The sequence below is a fragment of the Diuraphis noxia genome, unplaced genomic scaffold, assembly GCF_037042655.1.
Source record: "Diuraphis noxia isolate RWA-SAM2 unplaced genomic scaffold, SU_Dnox_SAM2 contig0001, whole genome shotgun sequence".
NCBI classification, from domain to species: domain Eukaryota; kingdom Metazoa; phylum Arthropoda; class Insecta; order Hemiptera; family Aphididae; genus Diuraphis; species Diuraphis noxia.
The window spans coordinates 47,831,669-47,859,296 of NW_028301711.1; the positions used below are offsets into that span (position 1 = coordinate 47,831,669).

At 25.9% G+C, this 27,628-nt stretch overlaps 2 protein-coding genes and 1 pseudogene across 3 annotated transcripts in view; 1 reads left to right on the forward strand and 2 right to left on the reverse strand.

The window, feature by feature from the left end:
- Positions 1-4,321, reverse strand: part of LOC149060787 (uncharacterized) — a 40,006-nt gene extending 35,685 nt beyond the window's left edge. The window contains exons 1-2 of one of the 2 annotated variants that reach the window (XM_089217956.1): positions 4,259-4,321; positions 3,929-4,158 (exon numbers count right to left, since the gene is read on the reverse strand). Coding sequence is in view for 1 of the 2 variants with exons in the window: in XM_089217955.1 (XP_089074081.1) it covers positions 3,689-4,087 (399 nt within the window). In the remaining variant the exon portion in view is untranslated. Of the gene's footprint in view, positions 1-3,440; positions 4,159-4,258 lie in introns of those variants that run through there. The other variant, XM_089217955.1, reaches the window with a different exon arrangement.
- A 10,873-nt stretch (positions 4,322-15,194) lies between these two features.
- LOC107171007 (putative ribosome production factor 1) lies at positions 15,195-17,494 on the reverse strand. The gene is made up of 2 exons (XM_015521240.1): positions 17,456-17,494; positions 15,195-15,959 (listed from the first exon to the last, which is right to left on the reverse strand). Exons 1-2 carry the CDS (start codon positions 17,492-17,494, stop codon positions 15,195-15,197), a joined length of 804 nt encoding a protein of 267 aa, XP_015376726.1.
- A 1,914-nt stretch (positions 17,495-19,408) lies between these two features.
- LOC149060791 (uncharacterized) lies at positions 19,409-20,476 on the forward strand (annotated as a pseudogene).
- Positions 20,477-27,628: the final 7,152 nt, after the last annotated feature.

Here is a 27,628-nt window from a genome sequence, read left to right on the forward strand (position 1 = left end):
GTTACAAACTTCAAATGCAAATAAAATTGGTTAGAAAATATAAATCAAAAATCTGTTCCAAGATTTTTAAGTACAACTTCTCGTGATTATTTTGATACTAAAATCATGTTTCTACGATCAACGAGACCTGAGTACTATTGGAAATAAAAAAGTATGTTTTTACGGTCGATTTTTTCCTACCATGACGGCCTCTTAATTAGTAATTATAACCTTTATGAGTATTGTTATTAACTACATGTGTGTTATAGTATGCTCAGTAGGACAATGACTTATATAAAAATGTTCTTTCATTATTTTAACAGCTATCAACATGTATTTAAAAAATTTATATTTAATACTTGATTTCTGAAAATGTTTTTATACAGGGTGTAATAGAAGGACCTGACCAAAAAAAAAAAATTTTTCCAATTCATCGTATCACAATTTTTTTTAAATGTTATATGATGAATAAATAATTTAAGAAATACCTATACTCATGTCAGTAAATTCTAAAAAATCATATTTTTTAAAAAGTTATTACGTTCCAAATTAATTTACCCAAAAAAATAGGTTAGGTTAGGTTTTAAAAAAATTCAAAAAAATAAACTACTTGATTTAGATAAATATTTTTACCATCAAAACTGTTCTTATAATCAAATTCATAAATAGGTTATTTTGAATTTATCCAACACTTTTTTTATTAAATTAATTTTTTTTTCAGTACTAAAAAATAAAACATTAGAAACGTATTATGCATGTAGTGCTATGTTCAATTAATGAACAAAAAAAAATAAAAATAAAAAATATTAATGTGAAAAAAAGTTATTCCAAACGTCAGTTCTATCAGTTACACCTTGTATATTAAATACGGCAACCTATACCTTAGTGCAGCAATACGAGGTGCAATAGATGCATGTTTCTATAACAATATGTTATGCCATTATAGCTATTGCGGAAAAACAAAAAAAATTGTAGTCCTGGAGTAATACAATTAAACATGTGGTAAATTAAAAATATACTTCTTAATATTTATATTGAATAGTTATAAAAACAAAAATTCAAGCAAATTGTTTATATATAAAATATAGTATTGATGTTTAAATGAAAACCATGCATAAATACCAAACAGGGCATTGTTTTACAATTAATTTTAAGAGGATGTTTTTTTGAGGGTATGACATATTGATTTTATATTTTATTGTTATTTGACTTTGAAAATAAACAAAATAATGTTGTAAATTTAAACAATCTTTAAATTGTTTCGAGACCACATTTTGACAAATCGATATGTCATTCTCTCAAAAATATTATTCTCTATCTTTTTTGTAATGTGTGTTTTTTACTCTGAGATTACTTAAAATAATAGAAAAATGATTCTGCGTAAATACATTTTGTCTATGTTTCATGTGGGCCAGAGAGAGAAAACAGATAGTGCGCTGACATCTTCTTAAAAATATTGCATTTAGATTTTTGATATTGATTTACCTATTAGGTAATAAAATGTTTTAAATGTTGGTATTTAGATATAATATAACAATAAGGCTATTTTTTTGAAAAGAAAAAATTGTAAATTGTTTTAGCAATTATATTAATAATTATTATTTTCAATTATTCTTCTAAAGGCTTTGTCTGGCTTAATAAAAACGGCGTCAAATGAAACAATATTCCACAAAGTAGTTGAAAACTACTTAAGAGTTAAGACATGCAAAGTGATGTTAGATTGATGATACAATTTTTTGGTACTCGTTCAATATGCTATCTACCGCACGTTTGATGGTTTAGTATGCTATCTACCGTTAATATTTTACTGTTACACTTCCCATTTTTATCCATATACATAAAATAGTTGTTATTCTTGCGTATGGAATAAAATGTTTGGCATCCTTTTTTCGTACATCGATTATAAATTGTTTTCAAAATATTACCTTCCGAATCACGTTTTCGACTATTTTTCAGAACTTTTATTAACTCACCACCACAAATTGCTTGGTTTTTAATTTTTGTACAAGTTTGGTCGATTGGTAATAAACCGCGTATACTTAAAAAAAATTTCGCACATCTCTTCATTTTGAATTATGTGTCGATATAAATAACTCATAGTTGACAAACTCATAATAATAATTATTAAATAATATTTGATAATAAATAAATCACAGTAAAACCATGTATATAATTGATGCGACTCACAAAAACACACTAAACAGGTATAATATAAAGGTATACCTACTAACCTACCTAACTTACTAAGGTATAAAATATAAATATAATGATTTGTGGTTTTAATAAAAGATTAATCTTAAATCGTAATTGCAAAATGATAAAATATGTATAATATACAGCATACGGGCATACGGTAGATATCATACTAAACTATAGTAAAATTACAGTAGATAAAATATTTACGGTAGATAGCATATTGAACAAGTACCAATTTTTTTTATGTACCTATATAATATTATGTGTTACCTATATTTATATAAAATTATATAATATAATATTATATAATATTATACATTTATACAATATAAAATATACTGCCGTTTAAGTAAAAGATTTATGTTAATAAGGTAATTAGTCAAACATAATATGAATTTTGATGATACATTTTTTTCCAAGTATATAATTCTTTTAGTTATTTTAATTTTATATGTGACGATTTACCGTTCATTCAATTTTTGATAATTATAATAACTAATACATTCAACTGTAAATGTATCACCTAAATTATATGTTTTAGTTAAACAAAATACCCAATATATTACTGTAGCTGCAATAAAAATTGTATGCTATAATAGTAAATTAATTAGTAATTAATTAATCTTAAAGTTTAAGATATAGCAGAAATAATCAGTATTTATTTATTATTGGTTGTCATTGATTAACCAAGTAGCAAGATTGCTTATCAGGGAGGCTAAATTGCACCTAAAATAAGTTAAACGATCACATTTTTTTTTAAAGTTAATAGTTGTACGGGCAATAAAGTGCGTGAGGTCAGCTAGTAAATATATAGGTATGATTATTATATTACGGTTATGTTCTAAGCCGTTGAGGAATTATAACACCATAATATTTTAAACCCCGGTAAAGTTAATAAACTTACTTCTTCACTAATTAACCACGGTTTGATAATATCACTGTGGTTCAGTTATTTAACCCTTTGTTGACCAGACTTAGAAATAAAATTATTTTTCCATTTTTTTTTGCAAAAACACATGATAATACACCTATTGATAAATAAGTGCACCTTTTTAAAAATTTTTTTTAGCCCGAATTTGAGTTAAGCACTTGGTACTTAGAAGTACCGTTGGTCAGTTTAACATTTTGATCCTGGTACTAAAACGTTCCGTTGGGCATTTAGCACATTATTTTTTTTACATACAATCCTTATAAATCAATGAACTAGTTTTGCAAGATAATTTTTTTAAATTGTAATATTATGTCTGGACTCTAAATAATGCAAATTTATCAAACTATGCATATGCATTTAATATAATAACAAATATTTAAAACTGTATACATATGATTACTATTTTATTTTGAATTACAAAAATGTGTATCTAAGAATTATTTTATATCATGAAATATATTAAGTATAGTATATAAGTATAGTATAGGTAAATATAAAACATTAATCTCGACACTGCAGGAAGCGCGAAAACGGATAAACAATTAATATCAATATGTTGGCGATTAATTTAATCGACAACGACTAACGTAGTAACGTGAAATTGTGAAATATAACAAAATCGGTTCCAGGTAAATTATTTTTGAATCGCTTTTCACTACGTCCTATCTTATCAAGGTAACTTTTAATTAATAATCTTAAGTCTTTTCTTGTCATAGGAAACCCCCATTTAGCACACAATAATAAACCTTCACATAAATTAGTTTCCTCTAGTTCATTTAAGACTTTTTGTCCTCCATAATTACGAGTATGAGTACCGCTTACTTTTCTTTTTAAAGTTGTTCTTGGAATACCATACTGCTCTGAAGCTTTTCTTAGGGTTAATTGTTTTCTTTTAACAGCATTTACAGCCAAAGATAAATTTTCGTTGGTGTACTTCAAATTGTAACGTCCTGTGAAGTTCTTTTTATGGTTTCTAGGCATTTTTACTTTTTGGTTGGTGGACCACTTCAGCCTATGGTTTTAAAATGTTGTACGAGTTGTTTCACCAAAAGCTAAATAACAATACAATAACAATTATGATTGAAATAATTAATTCATATGAACTTATTGAAATGATTATTAAGTATGAACATTTTCAATTTAGTTACTTACTTTTGAGATTTAATTGACTTTTTGACGACCATCATACAAAAACAAAAAAAATGAGGTTTGTTATCAAAATTATTTTGATAACATATTTTGCACGTATTGTTATCACTAGTATCAAACATTGTTTGTTATCATAATGCTTTGGAGGTAGAATTTATTAAACTAATTTTGATGAAACAATGTTAAAGTTATGCTGATAAACATTTAAAAAAATTAGAATGGGCCACTTCATACCAGCAGGTTCACTTCACCCCGTTCTACGGTAGCTAATGGCCCGACGGCACTTTTGAGTCCACTGCATATAATCAGATTTTTTCCCCTCTTTTAATACATCGATATTTATACGATAACAATATTTATAATCTAGACACAATTGCAAACAATTCTAGCGGATAAGAATGCTAAAAATAACTTTTGTACGTGTTTAAAACTCAGCCTGATGTGGGCATGTTTGGTTTAATTCTTAGATTTCTTTTTTATATAGTATTTTATTATTTTATTTGTTGTTTATTTGTTTATTTTAGTGTTATTTATTTTTGACTGTTTTTTGAATAAATATTTTATTTATTTATTTTTTATACTTATATTAACTTAACTTAGGTTATTTTTTTTTTTTTATTATGCAATAGTACACAGAGGATTATTATAAATTAAATTATATAAACTTAACTAAGGTTATGACTATATTTCTTTTTTTACAGTTGGTTTTTTTTTTTTTTTTTGATGATGTAACAGCAATCATAACTTAGTTTATTGTTTTGTATACATTGTAAATGTTCTTATTTAGAGTGTGTTAGTGTTTCACATTATTTTTTTTTTTTACTTGCTTTAACATTCATATTCTTACATATAGGTTTTGATTGGGTTAATTACTCTAGACATTTTATTACTTATTCTGTGCACTTATTTGCTTTAACATTTGTTGTCTTACGTATATAATTTAATTATTTTTAACTTAAATTATTTTTACAGTATTTTTTTTTGCATTGTTGTACAAACAATTATGACTTATCGATTTAACTTAACTTATGATTTTTTTTTTTGCATTGATGTACAGACATATTAACATATTAACTTAACTTTAATTATTTTTTACAGTATATTATTTTTTTTGTGTACATATATATTAACATATTGACTTAACTTATATTATTTTTTACAGTATTTTTTTTTTTTTTACAGACATATTAACATATTAACTTAACTTTAATTATTTTTTTTTTTTTTTTACAGTATATATTTTTTTTTTGTGTACATATATATTAACATATTAACTTAACTTAAATTATTTTTTTACAGTATTTTTTTTTTTTGTACAGACATATTAGCACATTAACTTAACTTTCTAACTTAACATTGGTTATTTATTTAGTTTTTATTTTTATTTTTTTGTTAAGAGAAGTATAATTATCTTTGTCCTTTTTTTTTTTTTATACTGAGAGTCTTCTATTGTAAATAATTATTGGTGCTTTTTTGTTTTGTTTTTCCGATTCAATTATTTTATGTTCTGAATTTTTAGATATGTATTGTTTATTATGTTTGTTATGCATCAGGTGGTGTGTGACGTTCGAGAATAACCCAGATTTTCTTTTTATGTTGGTGGGTACTTCTTCATTTTTTAATGCTTTTATTATATTGTTGCAAAATTGGTCATTTTTTTGTTGTATTTTTATGTCGTGTAAATTGGTCAATAAATCGATATTGTCGTTAAATATATTTATGCTTTTAATATTGTTAATTGCATTTCGTGAAAGTGAATCAGCGACTTTATTTTCTTTACCCTTTATATATATTATTTCAAAATCAAAATCTAATAATTTTAATGTTAATCTGGCTATCCTAGCGGAGGGTATTTTTAAACTGTTATAATATTGTAAACTTATATTGTCACAAAATACAGTAAATTTACGTCCCCATAAATATTCTCGAAAATACTGAATACCAAAACAAAGTCCAAGTAATTCAAGAGTGGTGGAAGAATAAGTTTTTTCTGAGTCTAAGAGTTTTCTAGAAGCATAACCTACAGGGTGTAATGTATTCGTGTCGTCGGGTTGCTCAATACATGCGCCTAAACCCATTATAGACGCATCTATTGTCAAATATACGTGTTTATTATCATCAAAGTGTATTAGTAATGGTTCTGATATTAAACATTTTTTTAATTTATTAAATGATTCCTCATGTTGGTCATATTTTGGTTTTATTATCATTATCATTATTGTTACAGTATGTATGGATGTTATTAATTATGTCAGTGAATTCTTTTGATTTGTGTGTTACGTTTTTTTTATCTTTATAATATATATGTATTTCAATATTGGTATTTTGAAATTCTGAATATATTAGTTGTTTTACTAATGACCAGTTAAATTTGTGTGGTTCTGAATCAAAAGTGGGCATAGCAATTTTTAAAATATTTAATTTCATAGCTTGAAGTTTTAGGTTGTGGATAGAGGCTTTTAGATCTTCGTATTTAGGTCTATTATAATGTAATTCTTTTGTTATTAGATGAAATATAGTTTTATTATTATTATTTGTGGGTATGGTGTTTCCTACATTTATTTTTTGTAATGAAAGTTGTGGTCTAGTATTACCATACACTTTGTATATTAGGTTTGTTATGCCTTTGTTCATTTTTAGGTCTGAAGATGTATAGTGAGCTATTGCAAAGTTGTCTGGACAGTTAAATATGCTACCTTTTATTTCCTTAATATTGTTTGTATTATTTATACAATTTAACGCGTTTGTATTATTTATTTTTAGTTGGACATTTATATTATTGTTTAAGATAACGATGTTGTCTTTAAAATCAATTAGAGCATTGTTTTTTATTAGAAAATCATTCCCGAGTATAATTGTGCTAGATAAATTTTTTACTACATGGGTGTTTATATCGAAGTAATTATTTTCAATTTGGATTTTTATTTTACTTATACCCGTTACGCATAACGGTTTATTGTCCGGTCCTGATAGTTGTACTGTGGTAGGTGTTATAGTATAATTATTAGGTAATAGTTCTTGTCTAATACAGCATATGTTTGCGCCCGTGTCAATTGTTATTGGTAAGATAGTATTATTGAATTTAGCTTCAATAAAGAGTGCGTCGGGTGTAGAGTTAATTTTATTAATTTTTTGTATAGGTGATGCTGTAATGGAAGGTGAACAATTATCAGCTGTGTTTAACCTTATATTTAGTTTTTTGGCTTGTTAACGTACAAATTACAATTATTGGCCGTGTGTCCGAATTTATTACAAATTTGACAAGTGGTTAAGCTTGATTTATTTTTGAAAAAGCATTTTTCTTCTGAATGATTAGTTTTAGAGCAAATAGAGCATTTTTTTCTTTGAGTATTAGGGACTTTATTTTTATATGCGGATTGATTTGTTTGTTGCATATTATTATTTATCGGATTTTGTGGAAAATATGGTTGGTTATAATGTGTTGGACCTGCGTTCCAATTGTTATATGGTGAGTTATAAGTTTGCGGCATTTGCGTCTGCCACTGTTGGTTGTTAAAGTCATTTTGATTTAATTGTTTATTAAGTTTATAGGGATCTTTTTGTTCTATATTATTCTGACGTATATCATTTTTATTATCTTTTAAGAGTTGGCTAAACATAGCTTTCATGTCTTTTATTTCATCACGTAATTTGTCAATTTCATTTACTTTACTATTTTTATTAGTGTTTATTTGTTGAATTTTTGATTTTATTATTTCTGTTTCGAAATCAAATGAAGATTTAGGTGTTTCACCTGCGATCATGAATTCGATCATTTCATATTTACGTACATTGTTTTTTAATTCTGATAAATTTTGGTTGCCCATTATTCCTATATATCGTGCTATGGAGGGGTTTAAGCCTTTCATGATATTACGAACCATCTCTTCTTGAGACATATTATTATCAATACGCCTACATAAAGATTCAGCTTCGTTAATATATGATACTGTAGGTTCATCCGGTAATTGTTTGCGTTTTTCCAACATTAGACGGAGCATGTCCGTTTGAGCTATTGGTTCAAATTCTAATCTAAGTTTCTTTTCTAAGTCAGGCCATTTAATATCTTCTCCGCTATCTACAATATTGTCATAAAATGTAAGAGCGGAGCCTTCTAAGAATACAGGGATATATTGAACCTTTTCAGATTCAGACCAACCATTTATGATGGCTGCTCTGTTATATATTTTTAAAAACGAATCAATATTTTCTGAAATGGAGCCTGAGAAATTTGTTGGTTTGAAATAGGGTTTTTTGTTTTCAGTCATATTGCTTTTTATTGTGTTATCGACGGAATTAGTAATTGGTTCTGAAATAAATTTTATGTTATCTATTTGTTTTTCGAAATCGTCAGGGGTAGATTCTCCTTTTAGATATTTATGGAGCCTACTTTTTAAGTCTGGAACTAGACCAGATGTTAATAATTGTCTTCTTGACAATTCTGTTATTAATTTTTCTTTGTTAAGTTTGTTAATCCACCCTGTTGAGATGTTATTAAAATCTATGTCTGGGAATTTATAATTATTATCTAACTGATTTTTTTCTAAATTTTGCATATGTCAGTTTGTTTGTTTGTTTTTTTTTTTTTTTCTTATTTTATTATATTAATTTGTTTTCTAAGAAAAAATATTTTAATAAATTTTTTTTTTTAATTAAAAAAAAAATTTTGTGGATATATTGTGTTCTGCAATAATATTTAATCGTGACAAACAATTATTTTTTATATTTATTATGTTTGTTTTTTAATATTATTATTATTGAATATATAAATATATATATATATTTTTTATATGGTAAAAGCAAAAACCGTAGTAAAGACAAATATGTATTACCTTAGAACTAAAGTATTTGCTGTTACTTTTATAATATATATAAATTATATGTGTATTATCAACGTAATATTCTAAATAATAATAGTATATATATTTCTCTGATATTCAGTAATTATTTCAATTATTAAATAATTAAAAATGTGTTAGAATATTCAGTATTAATATTATGTATTCTGGTTATAAAGTATACATATATATATATATATATATATATATATATATATATATATATACGCAGGCACATATAAATATCCTTGTTTTGATTTTTAATATTAATTGTGAATCTTCAAAGATTTACAAAAAAAATTTTCTTGTTTTATTTACGGGTTAAAATAAAGGATAAAATAAAATTTCCTTATAATTTAATTTAATTATATCCCGTTTTTAATTAGCAATATATTATTTATATATGCCTTTTTTTTTTTTTTACTAGTGTAAAGTAATATGATGTATAAAATAATATTGTTTATTTTATATGAAGTGTACTTGATCAATTCTCAGTTTATTTATCTAAATAAACTGAACTTATGTTGGGCGCCACTTTGTAATAACGCAAAAATAAAAGAAAAGAATTTACAATAATAAAAATAAAATAACTAAAATAAGTAATAATTTGACTAAAATAATTAAGTTAATATAACTATTATATAACTAAGGCTCCTGCCAATAGTTATATATTACTAGATATAAATATTAAAATTGTGCTATCACCTTCCTCCTAATCGTCGGAGGGTTCTCGAGGTCGTGATTCGAGAACGATCAAGTACACTGTGTGAGCATATCATTACAAAAAGTATATATTATATAATAAATATAGATGTATTAACATTTATTTTTAATTTTAATTTTTTCGGAGTGCTTTTTTCTGTGGGTTTTTTCCATGGGCTTTTTTCCTTGGGTTTTTTTTCCGTGGGCATTTTTTCCGCGATTCATTGTAACTTAGTAAGTATTTAAAGTATTAAAGGAAATTACCTGGAATTAGTAGGATTTATAAGTAATATAAAATCAAAAATATGTAGGTACTCATCTTTGTATGGGACGAAATTCCAATAACCTTTAAATGTAATTAAAAATTGAAAATATGTAGTAAAAAATTAAAATTGAAATTTTTTTTTATCATTGTTAGTAAAACAATAACCAACAACATAAAACTTACTTAATTATTATATTATACTATAATCAATAAATATAATTATAATGTATAAGAATATTGTTGGACGTGAAATTTTATTAAAAATTTGTTTTCAACACTCAAAAAAATTTATTTCGCATATTTACGCTGAACTTTTATTAAAATTTACACTAATAACAAATTATGAGAAACCTAGAAGTAATTTTTCAAGTTTTTTGACCAAGCAAAAAATAATTTATCAACAATAATTTAAAAAAAAATTCATACAATAATTAAGTGTAACATAATTTACCTATATCTAAAGTTAAATGTAGATTAAGAAATAGTTGGAATTAGGATGACACTCATTAACTAATAAGGTTAATGAATTTAATGTATTTGCCTAATTTTTTTTTGTTTTTGCTACGTGCACAAAAATATTGGATTGGCCAAAATTTATTTTGACTTATTCATAGATCAAATACAAAATCTTATTTTGCATATTTTTATATATTTTACGGCCTACAGGTTAGGGTTTATAATAGTTGCATATTTTCATGATTTATTCATATTGATGTCTATTTTCTTTAAATGTTTTTATTTTTTAGTTCTAATATGTCTCTTGTCTTAATTGATCTAATGAACCCGTTTCTCATAAAACCACTGTAAAATCACAATTGTTTCGACATATTTGATTCATAATATTATCATAATAATTCTTACAAACTATAAAAAAAAATAGGTATCAACTATATTATAACAATTTGCTTACATAGTCGCGCGTTTGTGATCATTTAAAATTATTATTTGTTAATTTCAACAATTCTCAATAAATACGTTTTAAAATAGCAATTAAATATTTTAAAGTTTAAGAACATATTTTTTAATTTTTCAGTGCAAGTTTTCCCTGCTTTTAATGCATTAAATGCACTTCTCTGGTTATTAGATTTAAGTCGTTTAAGATATCACATTAGTACATTACTAGTTAGATAATATTTTATTTTATTCACATTTAAGAATTTCTTTTTCAAATTAATCATTTTTAAAACAACACAAAACAATAATGACTAGATTTCAGTATATATTTTTAGTATTCTACAAGTACATAACGCAGGTGACTAGGACTTAAATATGCATAATAGTTTTGTTTAATATCAACTTTGAATTAAATATTACTATATTAGTACAAAATAATGAAGTTGTAACAAACACATGATTAATAAAAACAATAATTCATAATAAAAACATTTTTTGAAAATGATGTACATATATCCTCAACCGATGAGCCACATTCTAGGATATTGACCTAAACACTGAAACACATGTTTTGTACATTTTGCGATAACCTCATGGCAATACTAACCAGTAAGTTAAAAAAACTGTATAATTCATTAGATTATGTATTACCTACTTCTGATGTTTTTTGTGGTATTTTTGGTTCAACAAAGTCATCATCCAAAAAATCAGCATGAATCAGCATGCCTCATGATCATGTTCAATATATAATAATAACCAATGTCTTTGATTTATTTCATAGCCATGATAGAAATTTGAACATTTCACCAGAAATGTCCATACATTAATAGACCTACTTCATGATATTCATCAACCCTTTTTATTAATCTCAAATTTAGAAGCCAGAAGGTACCTACTTTGCTTTAAGATTTATAGTTGGTTGCAGACTATTGGAAATTTGAGTAATTATGGTTTTAACTATGTGAGTTGAACCAAAACTTCTTCGACTTGATGATTAAACCAAATTAGTTATCATATTTTATAATATATGTGTTTATTATGAACATAAAATAATGTAGTTTCATGTTATCCGATTATACAGTTAGGCAAACAGTAAAAGATTGTCTTCACATTGATGGTACACTTTTCATAAAATTGAAAATGATACTGAATTCAATATTTTAAATAGATAAAGTATTAGATAGATAGGTAACTAACCTACTTAAAATATAAATAATAATGTTTTTATTATTTATGGTTATTGGTTTAAACTTAAACTTAAAAAATATAATATGCATGATTTTAAAATTTCCTAATTGCCTCCAAGAAGCTTTTTGATTATTTGCCAAACTCATAGTACTATTAAGAATATTGAGTTAAATGCTGAGGAGTATATAACCATGGCCTAGAATATTTATACAGTTATATATAACAAATATTATATAATGTATAAAGTAACTAATAATATATGTTAACACCATTTATAACATATATGTAGGTAGGTATACCTAATCAGAAATAATAATATACTTAGCTAAAAGCTGAAATTGATTTAATATGGCTTTTTGGAATGAGACAATATTTTTAAATTCTATTATAAAAATAGAAAGTAGGACATCTGGGAAATGGTTCACCAAAAATATGAAATACAATTAAATAGGTACTTAATAGTTTATTAAGTGTTCAATACACTAATACCTATGCAAAATATACTATAGTAGTATAATTATAGTTTATAGCAGGGATGGGCTACTCAAAGTAACTAGCGGGCCACTTTTAAGTACTTTAAAATCTAGCGGGCCGCAGTGCATAGGAGAAAGCAAAAAAAAAAGGTCCTTCAAATTTACTAACATTTATTTTAGTAGCCGAGTACTATTAACAAATTGAAACATTCAGTTATTAGTTATAAACTACCAAGTATTAGCAAAATACATACTTTTTGTATTTTGTCATGGTATTTGTTACAATATTTTTTAATTAAATGGTAAGACAATTCAATATTTGTGTATTTGTGTAGATATATAAACTATCAGAATTTTACATGCATAAAATAACTTTCAAGGCACACCAGTGGCAACCTTTTGAAACACTTTCAACTACATACAAGGTACAGTGCTAATAATTGGTGTAATTTAACATTAGTCACATGGTTTGTAAAATAATGCCAATAGGCATGTACCCCGTTATTTAATAGACAATAATTTAATCAGTGATATGATTAAAAAAAAGCCCTCTCATCTCCCATAAGAATTATTTATATTTTATACATCAATATTTTAATTTTCAATTTTTAAGAATTTTTTTGTTGTAATAGCCAATTTTTTCAGCATATACTGTTGTCTGTTATATATAAACGTGTGATAATGATTATTTTTTTCAAAACCATACATTTATTGTTATTATTATATGTTTTTTAATCGACCAATATCACATTTTTAAATGTCAACGTAAATTGAATGAAAAATATCAAATGTCAAGATATTTTGAAAGTATAATGTACTTTACCTTGTACTTATTTGGTTGAAATTTCAAGTCTACAATATTATTCCTTTCTAAATTAAAAAATAAAATAATTTTGTAAAAAGCTATACCTACTTTACCTGTGTTTTTTGTAACTTTATCCTGATTAATCAGAAAAGTAGGTACTGAGAAAATCTAATTTTTGTCCAACTGTATATAAACTAGTATTAAAATTGATTTTTGATTTTTTGCTGAAGACAGGGTATTTAAGTTATAGGTACACATTTGTGTGATTGAATAGGAATATGATATCAGAACTATATTTCTTGAAATATATAAAAAAAAAAATTTAATTGAATACAAAATTGTTTGTTATGTGACTTTTTAACTTTTTAATCATTAAGATGCTAGGTGTTTATGAAATCAAAGTCGTAAAAAAATGAAAGTGACTGATATCGAAATAATCAAAGATGGCAATTATCTGCCTAAGGAAGTGGGAAGCTCTAAAAATCCAGAAGCTAAAAACCCGCAATTAACGTACCTATAATGTTCTTAAAGCACAAATACTGTCAATTATTCACTCATGTATTGTATAATAAATACATTTTATTCTAATTAAATTATTTTTTATTAGAATTTAAAAATTTTATTTTTAAATCTAAAATTAATTAGGTTTCGTCCTAATTAAAAATAAATCTTCCAAAAATCAATCTGTAATTAATATACAGCACCACCCTTATAGAAGAAAAATAATACATATTGGATAGTCTCCAATACATGTCATGCATAATTAAAACATATATAGCTCAAAAGAGAATTGTATTTAGTTAAATTTTGTACAGTGTCAAAACTCCAAATATTTTTGTTTAGTCTAGATAGTAGATAATATTATATGTTATTGAATAGTTTTAAGGACATAATAGTGTATTATACACTGGGTATATATAAATACAAAATTATTAGTTGTAAGTAGGTATTATTCAATTTTAAACTGGTTTTACAATTTTTACATTGATTAAAATGAATAACAATATATTTTAATATTATTAATTATTACTATATAAAAATATGTTAACTAAATAGTTAAGATACTTTAGTTTAATATGTTTATAAACAAATCTAACTTATGAATATAATAAACAATAATTATACAACTAATAACTGTAATATAGTTCAGTCGTATTATTTTTTGGTTATATAGTATTAATGCTGGAATGGCACTCTTTAATCTTTATTAAACTAAAATGTATATAAATATAATATTATGGACATTTTCTCAAAGTTAAACAATTTTGTTTCCGAGTACAAATTTTCTATAGTTATATTTCAATAATCATGTTCACAAATAAAGAAACAAGATTAACATAATATTAATATTACATTTTTATAATAGGATTTTTAATGTGATGCCTAAAATAAACATTTTGTTTTAAGTTTTAAATAGCTAAATCATGTCTTATTGCTGATGTGACATTGTGTTAATATTTCCCTGGATAAATTATAAGTTTTAAAAAAATGTGTTAAATGATCTAATTATTAAAAGAGTTAAAAAAATAATGGTGATGTGAAAATGTATTTAAATATAATAATTTTTTTTTTTTTTTGGTAAGATATAACGTAAGATATTAATATGTTAGATTAACATAATAAGTATAAATAAAAAATACTTTGTATCAAGAAATTATTTTATACATGATAACTTTATTATTCTATATTATGTAAAAAAAAAAAATTACAAATCGCATATAAAATCTTCAACTGGTTTATATTTTGTATTTTATCAATTGTTGTCCATGTTTATTCAACCCATTTTTCCGAGTAATTTCAGTGTAAATCTAGGTCCTAATTCTCTGAAATATGATTTATTATTCAAAATCCTATATTTGTAATGCCTGAAAATTATTTTATTTCTTTTTTTAAATACTGCCACAACATGTTTGCCTTTAAATTTTAAATCTTGATGAAACACTGCTCTTAACATACGTGCTAAAACTTTATCTGATCTTGTTGTAAAATTTATTATGGTTAGTCCTCTTCTAAGTTTAGTAAATTCTTTGTGATGCATTTTGTTTGGAAATTCAAAATCACTTAAAATGAAATTTGCTTCTGTTTTATCAGCTAAATCGATAAGAGTTAGACCATTTGGTTCACTTATAAAACCTTTATCTTCTTTTAATATTATCAAATATGCATATCCTTTAATTGTAGCAGCTTGAATTATTTGTTTTATAGAAAAATAACTATGAAAAATTCTATCAGAATTAGGAACAAGTATAGTTAACATTTTTGCTAATTTTCTAACCCTCATCTGGGGATTTGGGTTATCGAATGTAATAAACACTTTATGATTTGAATCATCAGTTGCCAAGTCCTGTATTTTTTTTTCATTATCTTCATCATCAGAGTGGAATACTGATAAATCTGATTTTCTAGCATTTTTGATTGCTCTAAACAATTTCTTCAGATCACTGCTATTTTTATCTCTGTTTTGAAAATTATTTTTATATTTTAAGTTTTTAGGTTTCTTTTGAGCTAATACTGGTACTTCTGGTTCTGCCTGACCTTCCTAAATATATATATTATATTAATATTAATTATTAATAAAATCATATGAATAGCATACCATAAATATAAATTATATATATGTTATTGTTATAACTTGTAAAATAGATTATAAATAATAATTATAGTATTTAATGTATAATTTATGCTTGTAGCTAATGCTTTGAATTATTTGGTTTTGCATAGCCGCATAAGTGCCTACTTGTGATAAATCATGGTATATGATTTAAAGTGAAGAACAACCATTTAATAATGCATTTTTAAGTAGTTATATAATAAAACAATCGAATTTTTAATCAGGAACCTTGTGAAACATCATAGTCAACAAATATAAATTCAAAAAAGCTTTCCAATATTATGTTCAGGGTTTTTTTAATCAAATATAGGTATTATCACTATTATCAAAAAATTTTCAACGAATTGACTAATTAACGCAATGGAATATTTTAATCAAAATTAATATTTGAACATATTTTGATAATATGTATATATATTATAGGTAATACCATTTGATAAAAATTAAAATATTTATTTTGGAACTATAGGTGAATGTGGAATCAAGGACTCGGAAAAATATCACTACGATGCACATGCCATACATAACTAGACAGAACTGGGAAAATATTTTTGTTAAGAGGACGTAATACTGGCATTTGTTGTCTCTGTCTTGTTAGCACGAAACATAAATTACACTCGGCATTTCACGTGTAGATTTGTTAGTTTTAAAATTAGAGTGGTTTAACCTCTATCGAAGATTGATGAAAAGAATATTATCCGTGTTTGTAATGGGGTTTTCTGTAACAATAAATCAGTTTTTATGTGATTTATAATCACAAAAAAAATTAATTATAATAGTAAAAAACCCATATACCTACAAATACAAAAAGGTACCTAAACCTAATGTTCTTACAATCAGGATCTATAATAAGTTGATATATTCAAATGTTTAAACTAACGAAGCTACATAGGTATTGTGATCTGATGAACATAAATTTGAAAATGTTAGGTAGGGGTACGCTCTAGTAAGACGGAGACAACTAATGTCGATGTGGCGTCCTCTAAACACAGAACAGTTGGAATAAACCAACCATTTTTTATTCTTTTTGTTTGACCTATCAAATCCAAATTAAATTTTTATTTACATTCAAATTTATCACATTAATATCCACTACAGTGACCAACTCGTCGGGTGTATACTCAAAATCTTATATAAATTACATTACGATACCTATTTTGTAGAATTCATAATGATAATGAACTCAATTGGCACTAGAAAATGTGTTTAAAATATTAGTAAATATTAGTGTACCACATGGATATATTTTATATTGATACAGATTTTCTATTATGACTTTTTAAAGTTTTTAATAACTAAGTACATAAATACGAATAAAAATATTAAGAAGATTTTTATTTAATCTCTTGGTAAATCCTTAATAAATAATTAACAGTTAAAACCGTAAAAAATGATCAATTAAACAAAACAAAAATATTACTTACAGTAACTTCATTGTTTGATTCTATTTCTTCTAAATCCATATTTTTCTTGATAAATTTAAAGTGTGAATACGATGTCAATTTGTGAACTATGAACTAAGTAATAAGTATCTATTGCTTAACAACACAGAATGCGAATGCACGAGAAAATGTCATGTACAATGTATAAATGCCACGTCATATAAATGACTAACTAATAAACAAGTGTGTTAACTAGATAACCATGACATTGCATATATTGTAATATTACCCAGACTTGGAATAAACGCTAAAACGCATGGAAGAATAATAAATTATTATATTATATTTTTGTGCGATGGGGGTCGTTCTCCGACAAACATAAATTTGATAACATGATATAACCTCAAATATTCTCCATTACCGACCTAATTTTTATTAAATTGGCGTTAGGGAAATTTTATACTACAAAGTAAACAAATTTGTAATCTGAATCGTCGAAACTTAAAAGTTCATTTTTAAGAATAAAACCGCTTAAAAGGAAAATCTTTGAAATTAAGGCCATCTAAATCCAACAATATTATAATGCTCTATTGTTTTTACTTCTGTCATTATTGTAGACTCTACAAACTTAAATTTTGTAGTAGATATATCTTTATTATAAATAAAAGGTAAACACCATGGCTAAATACATTTATAATATGAATAACATTTAAATACCATGGCTAAATGCATTTATAATATAAATAAAATTTAAATACATAATATATTATTATTTATTATTTTTGTTTGTGTATTAATGAACATCAGATGAGAAACCACAGGGCTGGAAGTTGTTTAACATATAATTATATTTTACTATAAAATATAATAAAATAATAAAAAAATACTGTTGAAAAAATGTAGTTGTTTATCCAATTCCTCATTGAAACGCCACCAATATTGTTTAAGTCTATCTGTTCTTTATTAATGTTTGTAATATTCTTTTAAATTGATTTTACTATTATTTATAGAACTATAATAATTGTTGAACCAACTAAATTTAATTGCATTTGTTTACAGTTATGCATTTATACTTCAGTAGTTTAAAATATAAAGTGTATTAATTGTATTTGTTTAATTAATATAATACGTTTATATAATTACCTTCATCAAAAATATTTTTTAGAGCCAACTTATACTTAATGATGAGATTTTTTAAATTTGCAAATCAACATTTTTTTTATAAATAAGTGATACAAAATTTAATTTTAATATTAACAATTATTTTGAAAAATAGGAATATAAATAAGCTTATCTTCTTTATTCTTTATTTTAATTTATTAAATTAGTTTAATATGTATGGATTAGTTAGCATCAATTGTATTCAGCTATATATAATATAATATTCAAGATCTTGAAACTCTTGATATCTAAAAACTCTACTAAAGTATTGATAATATAAATAGATTATATAACCATATTATAAGTTGATCATATTGTAAGGTGAACATTTAAAAAAAAAATCACCCTATACAATGTTACAAACATAGGTGTAAGTCCAAATGTAGGCAAGATAAGTTAAACTTACTTTTCTTATTTATTTAACTCGTTAAAAGTTAGTAAGTATTACTTATATACTCTAATTAGTTTAATCAATTATAAAATCTAATCAGGAAAAATGAATTACCTCGTTAACGCCAAGATGTAAAGGATGTAACATATAAAATCAATTTATGTCAAGATAATATCGAGTTATTTTTGTTTAATTTATGACATTTTACTTATCTACAAAATACCATGTTAGTTTTCTTTTATTTATTATACTTTACTGCGGTCTGCGGGAAATTTATAGAACAGTTTTATAAAACACTTTCAGTCTTGTTATATACATCAACTCTAGTATAGTGGTTTATTTTTTGTTTGGTTAAACTTTCAGTTATACATATATATATAGTTTTTTTTTTCTATATTATTATTCAATATGAATCATTTACATGACCATAATTATGTTTTACTTTTTCCCAATCTCAAATGTGTGTAAAAAAAATGCGTCGGCGCCGTCATTCCGACAATCCATTTACAATCGAAGAACTGATAGATACCTTAAGCCAGCATCAAAATTCAGCATATGGAACAAAAATGCAGAATCCGTCCTTAAAGTAAAATTTCACATGTATTATCTAATAAAATAAAATATTTAAATATATTTTTATTTAGTTTTTTTTCAACAACAATTACTGTTTATGGTAGAAGGCGAACGGGTTGGCGTCATATTCTCAAATTTCGATGCGATTCAAAAATATAGATGAGAACTGCTAACTGTAAGCTTTGCAGGAATTGACGGCACATTTAAAAAGGTACCAAAAAGTCCACCACACCTAACCAAAGGATGTCTATTAACATTTCAAGTGGTTTTAAAAAATGTAGTAAGTATAATTAGTAAATTAATAAATACCTCTATATACCAATAGCTTCTCAAGTATATATACCTATTGACTGTATTTTCTATTTAAGTCTTTTCCGATGGTCTATGCGCTGACTTCCCGAATAACTCAAGCTACATACGAGTCATTCTTGAGGATTGTTCGTGAGGTTTTGCCATTGAATTATGTCCAGTTAACAATCATATCTGATTATGAAAGGGGGTTAATAAATGCAGTAGAATCAACCTTTCCTGAAAGCAGATTCCAGGGTTGTTGGTTCCATTACTGTCAAGTAAGTAATGTAAATCATTAACTATTAAGGTACTTAAGTATTTTATATCAATCAAGTTATTTTTTATTAGGAATAGTTAATATAATGTACAAAATTTAATTAATATCTTTTAGGGTATTGTAAGGTATTGTAGAAGAAGTCTAAATAGTATTTAGTATTTACCATTTATTCCAATCGTATCTCGAGGCAGCTTAGCAGCTACAATATTGTACATGGTAATTTAGTCAGAAATTAATAAGAATAAAATATTAATACCTTATACTGTTTTACAAAAATGTCTGTTATAGATCTTAGCTTTACCACATTTACCTGCTCAAGTAGGTACACCCCAATTGTACATCCGACGCCGCGGTCGCGGCGCAGAGCTAAATAAAAAAAGAAACTAGCGCGCGACGACGGTGTATATTACACAAGAAAACCAACTTGTATTTAACCAATATTATTTTACGAAAATTATGTCGACTACCCTGTAGCCTAAACTAATTAACCGATTGACTTGAAACTTTCACGAATAGCTCAGTTTGTCGTGTAGATAATTCTGTGAAAATTTAAAGTTTATCAGAGTATTACAGCCTTAGTTATATGCTAAAGTATTAGCATAATAATTAAGCAAAACGCTATTTTTTTCATCAATTCCACAATGTATATGTTTGTGCTGGCCGCCCATTTTTTTCCTTCCACTCGTCGGTTGCAATCACTCGTTGCGTAATCCGTCGTCACGGGGCTGCGTTGAACTATCTGGCCGCCTGAATTTCCCTCTCCATACAACGGGTTTACGTCTTTTGTGTATAAATGTGAAACAAAACATTTGATAACCGACAGTACTATACAGTAGTGGTGCCCGTTGCAGGTGCGAATCCAAGGGGGGGGGGGTAGGCAAGGGGCCATGGCTCCCCCGTAGACTGGTGGATTTTCTATTATATCTATTTTCGGCAGCCGATAAAATGTATTGTTTTATCCGAAGAGCGCTTAAATCATAGATAATAAAGATATGGATAGGACATAACGGTCTTATAAGTGGGAATTAAGGGGTACAATTGAGGCCAAATAAGTATACCTATATCGAGTATCGACTATCAATATAAAAGCATTGATAAAAGAGCCTCAATTGCCTCTCCTCCGGGAACGCGGCCTTAAATATATTTATTGTAGGCGTAGCCTATCCATATCTTTATTATCTATGGCTTAAATGGACTTGCATTACTTAATTGTTATAGAAATATTAGCATTGTGATCATTTTTTAATATTTATTGTTATATTTTATTATTAATTATTACTTATTATATATTACGTATCATAATTAATTAAACCATTTATATTACTTATCAAATTATTCTATATAATATTTTATTGTACTGATAAACTGGGTTTAAATAATAATATTTGCCTATTTGCTTTTTTCATGGTTGTTTTTATAGCTTGATGTACAGCCCACAACACAACACTTCACCATAGTATAATTTACCAAGTAACAATTAACAATAAAAAATTACAAATTTACGTTTGTAAACGTAAAGAGAACCACCGCGGTTTTTTACTTTTGTATTAGGTAGTACCTTCTGATAAAAACGGTAAAGTGAAAATATGATAAGTAATTACTATGTAAAAACCCATAGGCTATAATTTAAGTGATCAGCACTTTGTTCGTAAAATCAATTGTTTTTGAACAATTAACAAAAAAAATACAAAACGACTTACGTTCTACATACGAATGTAGGGCCAGACACAACTAGCGCTTTAGTTCACGCGGCCACAACCCTTGGTCGTTCTGTTGTTCAGTACAGTATAGCACGAGTTACAACCTGTGTAGATAACCGTGACAAAGACAGAAGAGTAGCTCTTCTTAAATGTCGTATTCCATCTACGGCAAATCGTAAATCAGAGTGTAATTTGGTTGTAAATAAACAGCATAATATTGAAAAAATAATACAGATATATTGTCTAAAAAACAATTGAGTTCTAAAAGAGCAAAATTAATTATTTCTAATGAATTGACAGATCAACATGTTAAAAAAAAGCAGAGTAAACTGTCTAAAAAACAATTGAGGTCTAATAGCATAAAAATATACCTCTCCTCTCCAAACAAATACATTTCATCACCACTTGAAATTAATTACATATATCTAAAATCGTAATTAAAAAATGAGTGATATCTAATCAAAAACACTCCATGTAAAATCATCGCTAAGTAAAAAAAATCGCTTAAATTACAAAAGTAGTGATATCAAAAATTGGCAAGGTAATTTCATAAATTCATTGATATAAAAGTATTTATAACTGTTTGTATTTATTGTACCTTGTGAATTTATTTAGTGCAAATAATTTTACTTAGCTTGGCGGCTATTAGAAGAATGTATTTAAATAGTTGTATTGTTCTATAGCTTAACTATAGTAAAAATATGCAAATTTATGCGAATATTTATGTATAAATCGAGACATTTGGTTCTTATAGTTGAAGACACATAAATAATCGTAACTGCGCCAAGCTAAGTAAAATTATTTGCACTAAATAAATTCACAAGGTACAATAAATACAAACAGTTATAAATACTTTTATATTAATGACTTTATGAAATTACTTGGCTAATTTTTCATATCACAACTTTTGTAATTTAAGCGATTTTTTTTACTAAGCGATGTTTTTACACGGAGTGTTTTTGATGAGATTTACAATACATGATGGATTTTGGATGCTACATGATGCTACTCGGAGGGAGTATATTGATACTCTCAATGACGATGGGAATTTCTTAATGTTTCTCCAAAGAGCAGGTCATATGATGGACGGGTATCTGCATTCTGCATGGACAAGTTGGCCCACAGCCATGATAACCTGATAAAATATTTTATTCCAAATTTTATTAATATTTTCATACAATTTTTATACTTTTAACAACTTTTTTATGACAGATTATATTGATTTTATTGACAAATTATGTATTTAATTTTTTACATTTATTGATAAATTCAATTAGTCGTGAATAGTGATGAATGTATTGATTTTACAATGACTAGGTATGTGTGTTTTATTATATTTATTATATAATTATTTACAATAAATATAATATACGATGAATGTATTGGTTTTACAATGATTATGTGTGTTTTATAGTTCTATTATTGTTATATATTTATACTGTAGGATGGGGTTGATTAATAGGAAAAGAAAAAGAATTAAACTGAATGGTCTAACGTATTTTTATAAAATTTTTAATTTTACGAAAAAACACTATTCATGTTATAACATTGAGTAATGCTGTCACTTATTGGTACAGTACGTGGCGCACACTATATAGCTCACGCGTACTGTATGAACACTACTATTAACGTACGTTGCGCCAGTCCGGCCCATTTCGAAATATTGGAAAATTTTTGCACCAATATTTAGCATGTAATTAGCATGAATATTTGCATGACTAAAATTAGAATTTGCATGATATTGGGTTAACGGTTAAATCCAAAATTTGATGAGCCGGGCTGGCGCAACATTCTAATTTTAGTCATGCAAATTCATGCTAATTACATGCTAAATATTGGTGCAAAAATTTTCCAATATTTCGAAATGGGCCGGGCTGGCGCGACGTACGTCTACTACCTACTGGCTACTACACTAGTTGACAAAAGACAGAAGGCTGAAGCCGACTATAAGTATAAGGTACGAGGAAAACCCAACGATATACCGATAGCATAGCCTACAGTCGTACACCTTATATGTATATTACTAGTTTACTACAATACATAACAAATACAATACGCGATGAACGTATTGGTTTTACTATGATTATGTGTGTTTTATAGTAGTTGTAGTTCTATTATATAATTAAAATTTTCCGTTTCGTATGGTATAAATTTAATTTCTATCAGTAGATAGCTTTCTCGGTTCTTTCCCACGCAAAACAGTTTTTGCTATGTTTTACGCATTTGTTGGAAAAAGACAACACATTCGGTATAGCATTCTATTAATATATAAATTATAAGTATTATAAGAAAAACTTCCAACTTCTATGTATTTTGATGAGTAAATTACATCATTTTATAACTTAAAATAAATATAAATCACAACTTTTTTTTATATAGAGTTATAATAGAATGCTCACACAATAAGGGACGTTTAATATTCCACTTAAAAACATAGGATAAATGGGATCAAAAGAAGATGAAGCATTAATGGAAATGATTGAAAAGAAAATAATACCTTAAATTTAAGCAAGCAATGAAGCAAATAAAAGCCCATTTAATAAACAGTAAATGTTTCAATAAATCAAATAACAAAACCATTTTCAGTTACTTTTACCAACAAATCATAAAGTATAAATTATAACGTTAACTTTTGTTGAGTAATCAATTCTACACCGCTTATCTGCCTCTTTATCGTTATTACTATTATTACTATTAACATTATTAATTTCGTCAAGCCGGTACTGGTGTTTTTCCACTTATATAATAAAGCCAGTCTGTTACACACCGTCAATGAAATATAGTTACGTTTACTTATATACGGTCCTCAACGTTGGTCTCAACCATATCGATTTTTCCTTATTATAAGTTTCTATAACTTTATCTGTACCTATTTAGAATGCAGTAACTTTGAGACCTTAATTAATTCAGTTACTAATTTAATCAGTTCTATTCTGAAATGTTCATATTAGTTTCATCCAAACACTAATAAAACAATGATGTAATCATAATTTATATTAATGATAAAAATTCGAATTTTGAAGAAATTCATTAAAATAACGAATATTTTTTAATTATTTTCAAGTGTAAACTATGTTAGGTAGCCTAAAAATGTAATGTAAGATCCTTTACTTATAGTTTTTCCAGAAAATTAAAAATTTATAAAACTGGGGATAAACATAAATATGTATTGAAATGCTTCATCAGTTTTTGTCACTAAAAGACCCCCCCCCCCCCCGAAATTTCTAGTTCACCTATAGTTTGGGGGTATGGGGGGCGAAAACCCCACGGGTCTCTGATCAACCTATACTGAAAACCCTACCCGAACTAAAATCCTGCGTACTCTACTGTTCACTGGTGTAACTGAAGATACAAATGTACAAAGAATCTTACTTTTAAGTGTCAATTCCATTTAAATCAATTGATGCTGCTGGTGGATGTGTAAAAAAAAATTCCAATACCAGAAGATAATGAAAGTAGCCACTAGATTCTTTATCCCGATAATGAATGTATACTTAACATGTTTGTTAAGATAGAGCATAAAAGCTCTAAAAAAGGCTATTACTGTTCAGTCTTATAACCTTAAGCCATAATATCAGCACATGTTTAGTTTTTCACTCAATATAAATATCACTTCATGAGTGCTTAGAAATTTATTTTAAATTTAATTAAATAAAAATGAGAATGAAAATAAAATACCTTCATATTACATTAGGAATAATAGGAATGATATTAATCATTTTTTTTTTATTTGGTATCTAAATAAATGTTAATTTTCAAGAACAAAACAAGTGTTTGTAAAATCAACGACACTTATAATAGACTGTAAAAGAAACTAAAATGATGGTTCACTTTTAGTACCAATGAAAAATGAAAAATACATTCCTTGTGCTATGAGTAAAAGATATTTACAAAATCTAATTTTAAATAAATCATCATATTTACAGATTTTCAATGAATTAATTGATGTGAATATAACAACTAAAAATAACAAAAATCAAGGAAATGAAGATAATGGGCCAATGAACAACTATGCGAAGACAGTAGGTTCTCATTGTATTGAGAATTGGGCATCATAATTAGCAGATGATTGTCTAACTGAAGTTGAAAAACTTTAAGGCGAGTTTAACATTATACAGCTGAATTAGCTCCTTTGGTGATTATAAATATATGAAGTTGTATCCTTGTGCATTTGGAGTTATGACAAAATGGTTTGGGTATGAAGAATAAGCTACTGTTTCAACTAATTAAGTTGAAAGCAATTTTAACCAGGTTAAAAATAAAGCATTTAAATTGGAAAATTTATCTGTTAGAGTAGACTTAGTACAAAAATTAATATATAATTACAAAGGAGATAATTCACTGTACAAATTCCGTAAATGATAATAAAATCAAAAATAATGAAGATATTTATAGAATGTTGAATATATTTATTTAGAATTCGATTTGGATGATAATGATGATTTACATTAAAAAATAGATAAAGTGAATAATTTTGAAATTCATACAGAAACAAGTATATAAGGAAATAAAGAAATACATACAAACAGACATGGATATAAATGAAGACATATAGAAAGAGAGTTTTAAACGGGTAGAGAAGATATTCATATAGAAATAGAATTAGAAAATAATAATAAGCTTTGTTTAGCATGTAAAAATGGGAATTTTCTGGCAGGAATACATAGGTGTATTATATATCAAGAATCTGTACATTTATTTGGCTGTTCAGTCAAAATAAACACAGCAAAGAAGGTAATGGAAATTCGCTTGTATGTTTATTGTGTGCTGAAAAAGATTATGAAAATGTGGCTAGAAAACATTGACAAAAACGAAGGAAATTTTCTTCATTATCTTACTGAAAATCTCTAAAATCTTATCTGGTTTTGCTACATGAATTAAATTTGAATCAAAAAGATCAAGGAAAAAACATTTAAAAGAAATAAAAATGTACTTCAATATAAACTTTATAGTTTACCCAAAGTTAGAAAAGTCTTACTAAGTCATAGCTGTTCACTTGATTATTTATTATCAATTTTAGAATGTGCTGTTGTTGACAGTCAATTTTTTTAAAAATATTTAACATCTTTAATAAAAAAAATTTATAATATGTTAACTATGAAATATATATATATATACAATTACCGAATATTATTATTAGCCATGTATGTCATTAAATTGTATTAAATAAAATTATGTAAGACTTATTGGGGGTAATATTGATCAATGCAATGGATATAATAATTTTAACAACAAAGAAACTTTTACATCAGATACCATCAAATGAATCTTTGCACCAATTTTCCATTCCCAGAATTTGTGATTTAAAACAGCTGTTAAATAATAACCTTAAGTGCTATAAATGGATGAATCAACAATCAAATGTAAATTAATATTTTACAAAAAAAGAAACAATAAAATGTCCCAAGGGTGACTTAAATAGAATAATCACAATAATAATGAAATCACATTTATTTTAATTTAGTAGGTTTTTACACCCCAAGGTAAATCTATCTTTTTTTTATCACTTTAAAAGCATAAAAATAAAAAAAGGTATTTTTTATGATTTGGTTTATCTACCACTGTCTCCAATATCAATAATATAGATCTAGTATAATAAAATTATACTGGTGAAGTTATATTGGCCAATATACCTAAGATATCTTATCTAACATGTGATATGAAATATAAATGGCCTAATTATTACTCCTTAATTCCTTATATAACATGGTTCGTTCCAGGCTCCTTAATTAACTTCATATTAATATAATAGGTACTATTTATATACAACATTTTATCAACTATTATTTAATGAATATGGTAAATTAACCAAAAACAGCATA